Consider the following 6648-nt stretch of genomic DNA (forward strand, 5'->3'; position numbering starts at 1 on the left):
AAAAAAAAAAAAAAAAAAAAAAAAAAAAAAAAAAAAAAAAAAAATCAATGTAAAAATAATAATAATAAAAAAGATTAAAAGGAATCTGAGCCACTTTGGGAGCCTGTGAGTGATTGGTTTGAATTGCATGGGGAAGAGAAAACGCTGTAGTTTCTCACATACATTCCCCCGCCGGCCAAAACCCAGCAGCTGGAAACGATGGGGTGTATTATATACAAGAAATATGGTTAGAGCAGTTTCTGCTGGCTATGGGCAAGAGCGGAAGTAAAAATCTGCTCAGCAATGATTAAAAACTACCTTGCTGCTGCTACCCAGCTACTTATAACAAGGCAAGAGCTCTTCCTCTTCATGCTGCCTTTCAAAAACGAGGCATGCATCGTATTCCCAGGTGTGTTGTATGTCAGCAATAATGGCAGCGCTTGACAGAAGACTGGCACGTTTTGCACGGCTTTCTCTATTTACAAGGGAAAAAACGTGGTGGGAAGAATGGGCAGAGCTGGGTGTAAAGAAGCAGCCGGCAGAACACACGTGCAATAGATATGTTTGTATCAGCAGGGCAGAGAGCTGGGCCCACTGCTCAGAGATGGGGCTCAGCATTCCTTAGAGCAGGGCTCAGCCCACGCCTGCTCCATTTGCTGCCTAGATTTCAAGCTCCCGATTTTTCCAACTATTTAGTTGGATTTCAAGAACAATTTTTCCAACTATTTCATTGGTCCGATAAAAGACATCACATTTACCCAAAGAACTGTGTCTGCCCATGTCCTTAGACCAACTCGGCTACAACCAACACCCCCGAAGCTCCAGATTTCACCAGGGCACCCCGGGGAGGGCAAGGAGCAATGGCCATCAACTGTTAAAGGACGGTTTCAGGTTGGATGCGAGGAAGAACTTCTTTATGGTAAGGGCAACCCAAATCTGGAATAGACTTCTCAAGGAGGTAGTGCAGGCCCCAACCTTGAAAGTATTCAAGAGGAGACTGGACAGACATCTTGCTGGGATCACTTGATCTCAGCAATATACCTGCCCAGAGCAGGGGGGTTGGACTCGATCTTTTGGGGTCCCTTCCAGCCCTTAATTTCTATGATTTTGCTTTTTCCAGAGGAGGTAGGGAAGCAGAGACGTCAGAGACAGACACAGGGCAAGATCAGAGTTGCATTGAAGCAGCCCCACAGTCTGGGGGGGGGCAGAGGCAAAATGCTGCAGGGGTTAGAAATATTCCTGGGTGTGGATGGCACCTCCCAGCATCACAGGGTGGATGTGCACATATGAAAGACACATACATGCATATGACTGACCAGTCTCTCTCCCGAGTTCTGCCAGTCTAAGCTGAACACATTAAAAGTTTATAATTCAGGCCCCTTCTCATGCAGCACATCTGGCTGTGGGGTTGGGAGTAGAAAGCAGAAAGGACTTTCTGCCTTGTAGATAAGGAAGGTGGAAGTACACTCTTTCCTGCAGGGTCTGGGCAGGGACAGGAGAGGGAGCAAGAGCTCCTGCTGGCCAGTGGATCCTAAGGGGAGGATGGGACAGGCCTGAGCTGAAATCCCCATCACCATGGGGAAATATGCAGAACCCTTGGCAGAGGTGATATCTTTTATTAGACCGACTAAATAGCTGCAAAAAATGTCTTTACTTGCAAGCTTTTGGGCTTGCTCACTTTTCCTCAGGCAAAGGAGAATGCACAAATTGTAACATTTCTCCCAGGTAGAAATGAAACTACATATTGCACAGAATAAAAAGATGTTATAGGTTCCCCAGGGTGGAAAAGTTCATTTGATGCAAATTAGGCTCAAATCACCAGGGGGTGCACAGAGCTGAGACCGTGCCCTGCTGCATAAGAGGGGATAGAAAGAATAAGCCAGCAAAATGCAAGGTAAGGTCCAACTCTCCCAGCCATCAAACCCAAAGCCACAGATGATGATGGATACGTTCCCCACGGCTTGATGGAGCACAGGCTTTATTCACAGTGCAAAGACCCCCCACCCCTCCCCATTTCAACACGTGGTGCTGAGAGCTGGAAGGACATCACGGCACTCGGTCCCTACTACGACCCAGCTCTGCCGGGATGCTCAACACAGCGAGGGGGGACACAGGCACAACCCCTCCATGAAAAACCCGTGTGCATGCTCTGGCAGCTAGGTCAGCTGCTACCAGGAACAAGGCTGTCACCATCCTGCCAAAGGTGCCCCCACCCTCCCTGCTGCCAATGCCCCAAGGGCAGTGACGCAGCCAGGGCTGTGGGCACAGAATAAGCATCACACCTTATAGCAGCGCAATGCCTATAATCCAGTTACCAACCCCCCAGTTCCCCACTGATGCTGCCCCCTCAGGCTATCCCTGGCTCCCCAGCTTCTCAGCCACGTGCGGGTCGTGCCTGGAGCCGCCGAGGCAGGCAGGGCTGGGGCTCACGCCGGCGTTCTGGTCCCACTGCTCCGGGGTCTTGGCATGGATGGAGAGGGCATGGATGGGGCCAGCCAGCTCAGCTTGCAGGATCTCATTCACCAGCCGGTGGCGCTGCAGCAGGGGCAGGCCGGCGAAGCGGGAGCTGGCGATCACCACCTTGAAGTGGGTCTCGGCACCGGGGGGCACAGCGTGCTGATGGCTCTCATTATGCACCTCCAGATGGGTGGGCTCCAGCTCCCGCTGCAGCTTGGAGCGGATGGACGCCTCCACCGACTTTTCCCCAGCCATGGGGGTGGAAGAGGCCAGGCGGGGGAGCAGCTGCAGGGGGGCACGAAGCAAGGGGAGCAGCCGGGCCGGAAGCATCTAAAAGGGGCGAGCGCCAGGGGCTGCAACAGAGAACAGAGAGGAGTCAGGGCCGTGTCCAGGATAGGATGCAACCGGAGGTCAGATCTAGCCTGACCCCCACAATGCAACCCTTCCCAGATGCATCCTCCTCTGACCTAGTCCTGGCATCACACCATCAACCTCGCGGCACAACTACAAGGCACGTTGGCGCAAAGAGCCCCTGAATCTGCCCCAGGTGATGCCAGGGCACAGGGGCTGGCAGGGTCCTGCCGCTGCCAGGGGGGTTAAATGCAGACTAAGGCAGAGGCTACAGAAAAAGGCAAACCCCCTCCCCCAGTCTATGCCAGTTTGCCCAGGGGGTAAAATCCCTTCCTGCCCCCAACGCAGTAGCAGGCTGACCCTAAGCAGAGGGGCACGGCCCTCCAGGGTTATTGGCTTGGCCCAGCCACAACCCCCAGCCTGGGCTGCAGCCGGGGGGACCCCGGCACTGGTGGGGCCGTTCTCCCGACCCTCACCCAGACACATCGCCAGGCAGCTTCGCTGGGTGGCATCCACAGGCTCCTTGGAGGGGCCATGGGCACCAGCTGGGGCTCTCTGCTCCCTTGAAACCTTCTGGAAGCTGCGACCATCACTCCCGCCCCTGTTTTATGTACCCGGCACTTCAAGAAGGACAGGGACAAACTGGAGAGGGTCCAGCGCGGGGAAACAGAAAGGGTCGGAGGCCTGGGAGGAAGGGACCGATGAAGAAAGGCGGAAAGAGCCCAGATGACTGAGTCTGGAGACGAGGAGATTGGGGGTGGATTGGATACCAGCCTTCCTGACCCCACGTAGCAGCCAGCAAAGCCCAGACCCATGGGAACCTGCCCTGCCCTGCAGCCTGAGGCAGGACCCGCCAGTACCCCGGGCAGGGTTTGGGGGCACAAGGGGGGGGGGTGCAACCCGCCTTACCTGAACTCCAGGTATCAGCTCCTGCAGTCCCGGTTGCTCCTGGGCGCTGCCCTGCTCTGCGCAAGCGCGTCCGTGCCCCCTGCCCGCCGCGCTGTGCGTCCTGGGAAATGTAGTTCCTTCCCGTTGCACGTTGGGAGCCGGAGGGGACGGGGAACTACAATTCCCAGGAGGCCTTGCGCTCACTGGCCAGGCTTCCCCTGCGGGGCTGTTCCCGGTGTCTGCTGGGAGTTGTAGTTTTCAGGCCTCACGAGCGGCCGGGAGCGTGGGAGCAGGCGGCCATCTCTCCTTTGTCCACTAGGGGGAGCCACACGCCACCAGTTTGACTTCATCATCGCAATCGTAGTCCGGGACTGGGAGCCGGCTCTGCACCCCCTGCCCCTGGGGAAAGGGACGGGAGGCTGGGCTTGGGCCACAGAACTCCTGGGTTCTCTGCCACCGATTTGCTGGGTGCCCCCGGGCACGTCCCTCCAGCCCAGGTGGGGATGGGGCCATGCAGCCAGGCGTCAGCGGCCTGGCAGGCACTGGTGGCTGGGGGGTGCAGGGGGGCTGGGGCAGGTCACACTCAGCTCCCTGCTCCCAACACCGCCCGATCGAGGGTCCCATCACACCCAGGCCCCCCAGTACCTGGGCGATGTGAGGCTGAGGACCAGGATCCCAGCCACGTAATCATGAGCCAGACAGGGCTGGGGCAGCTGTCATCTCCCACCTCAACCCAGGGGAGGTGCAACCTGGTCTGGATCCAGGACCAGGGCTGAACCTGCCCTATGGGCCCCATGCCCCCCTTTATGACCTGTAACAAGTTCGTCAGGCCTCACCTGCCTGCCAGTGGATGCCAGCAGGGCCATGGGGGTGGGATGGGGGTGCTTGAGGGTCCACAGGGGAATAAGCTGCTTTCTCTAGGTGGGTCTGACATTGGGGAGGGGGATGTCCCCAGCTCGGCCAGGCCAAGCAGGCACTGGGTGGGCGCTGGCATGGAGCAATGAGGCAGCAGAGCCAGGCTGGTGGGGACTGGGTGTTTGCTACCCTTAAAATGGGCGTCGCCGTATGGCGCATCCTATGGCAATGTAGGTGACATCACCGTGCTGCTGTATCCCGTGGCAATACCGGTGTTGTGGCCACGTGGGCATACCCCACGGCAACGCCACTGTATCCCATGGCAACACCAGCACCGTTGCCATGCTGGCATCACCCATGGCAACATCGGCATAACCACACTGTCATATCCTGTGGCAACAAGCACCGTCGCCATCCCAGCATATTGCAGGGTTCAGGCTGGGGGGTTTGTACAGCGCCTTGCACCGTGGGAGCCCTCCGCAGAGTTCAGCATCACGGCAACATTGGGTCCATCCAGTCCAGCTGCCTGCTCCTGCAGGCCTGGCCCTGTCTGAACCCACTCGTCCAACCTGGATGAAGACCCCTCCAACTTCCCTTGGGTCCAAAACCAAGGCAATCTCCCTGCAAGCGGTCTCTTCCCATTGCCCAGCCTCTACATGGAGCATGCTGGAGGGCGATGGCTTTCCCTGACCCTGCGCCTCGACCTCCCAGCCCCCGGGGCTGGAAAGCCCATTATCTTGCCCCATGTGGGAGCATCAGGTAGGGCTCACCCCAGGGATGCTGTGGATGCTGAGAGGCTTGGGAATGTCTGGCATGGGGCAGGGAGCTGCTCTCTGATCCCAGGTCCCAGGGGCAGCCTGGAATGTGACCTGCCCCCAAACCTGGTCTTTCCCAGGGGATGTAGAGCCTTTCTGGGTGGTGGGGGGAGCTGGATGTCCCCTGATGCAGCTGTGGGGGGATGGAAGGAGGGATGTGTGGATGGGTGGATGCACCAAATCGCTGTTGGATGGAAGGAAGGAAGGAAGGAAGCTCTGTTGCATGCATGCATGCATGGATACATGGATGGATGGATGCTCTGTTGCATGGATGGATGGATGGATGGATGGATGGATAGGTGAGCCACTGGAAAGAGGGGGCTACCAGGCCCCTGAGCCAGCATGGTCTGAGCTGCCAGGGGAGGCCCTGGGGGCCAGATGGGTGCAATGGGGAGGGCATGGGGGCACCCAGGTCTGGATGGAGTAGGTGTCCAGCTGGGAAGGAGCAGAGAAGCTGGCTCTGCTCCCCAGCTGACTGTGCTGGGCCTGGTGTCTGCCAGCAGCCTTGGTGGAGGGGAAGCTGGCATGGATGAGATGGTCTGACATCACAGGCAGTGTGACACAGGCCCCTGGTGTCCTGACTCCCCATCCCCTGCTTGAATGGCCACATCCTGCACCAGTCCTGGTCTGCCAGGTCTGACCTTGCTCCCTTACGTAGCCAAGGACTTAACCCAGGAGTCCTGACCTTCACCATACAAGGGCAGCACACATCCAGACTATGGCTGTTCCCTTTTAGGCTTCCCAGACACACACACGCATGTGCCCACATGCAAACACACAGGGACACCTTAGCATGCACCTGCACATGCATGCACCCAGCTATGCACACGTGCACACGCACATGTACACACACCTGTGTGCACCCATATGCTTACACACACACACACCTGCATACTGATGCATGCAAGCTCACGTGCCCACAAGCACATGCATACATGCCTGTATACACACATACACTCCTGCACACATACAGGAACACACCCACATGTGTGTCTTTGCACATGCACACAAGTGCACCCACTTCCCCCACGCCCCAGCTCTTAAAGGGGCCAAGCCACAGGCCTGTTTTAAGGAAAACCTGACCACTAGCTGACCCCTTCTTTAACCCCACCCCCACCCCCCTGCCAGCCAAGGGGGCGAACAGCTCCGGGTCGGGGGGTCAGGCGGCTGCTAAAACCCTCCTCTGAAATCATCTCGCCTGCCAGAAAGTATCAAAGCAACAGGGACCGGGTGACCCTGGGAGCAGGGGGTGGGGGGCAGCCCAGGGCTGCTGAATAGCTGCAGTGTTTGCTCTGGTGAGGGG

General features: G+C 57.5%; 1 protein-coding gene across 1 annotated transcript; it reads right to left on the bottom strand.

The window, feature by feature from the left end:
• Positions 1-1928: 1928 nt before the first annotated feature.
• Positions 1929-3781, bottom strand: BOLA1 (bolA family member 1). The gene is made up of 2 exons (XM_019516817.1): positions 3697-3781; positions 1929-2789 (listed from the first exon to the last, which is right to left on the bottom strand). The coding sequence occupies exon 2, from the start codon at positions 2764-2766 to the stop codon at positions 2332-2334; it is 435 nt and encodes a 144-aa protein (XP_019372362.1). The 5' UTR covers positions 2767-2789; positions 3697-3781; the 3' UTR covers positions 1929-2331.
• Positions 3782-6648: the final 2867 nt, after the last annotated feature.

This window comes from Gavialis gangeticus, unplaced genomic scaffold, assembly GCF_001723915.1.
Source record: "Gavialis gangeticus isolate Ggan-Ray unplaced genomic scaffold, GavGan_comp1, whole genome shotgun sequence".
NCBI classification, from domain to species: Eukaryota; Metazoa; Chordata; order Crocodylia; family Gavialidae; genus Gavialis; species Gavialis gangeticus.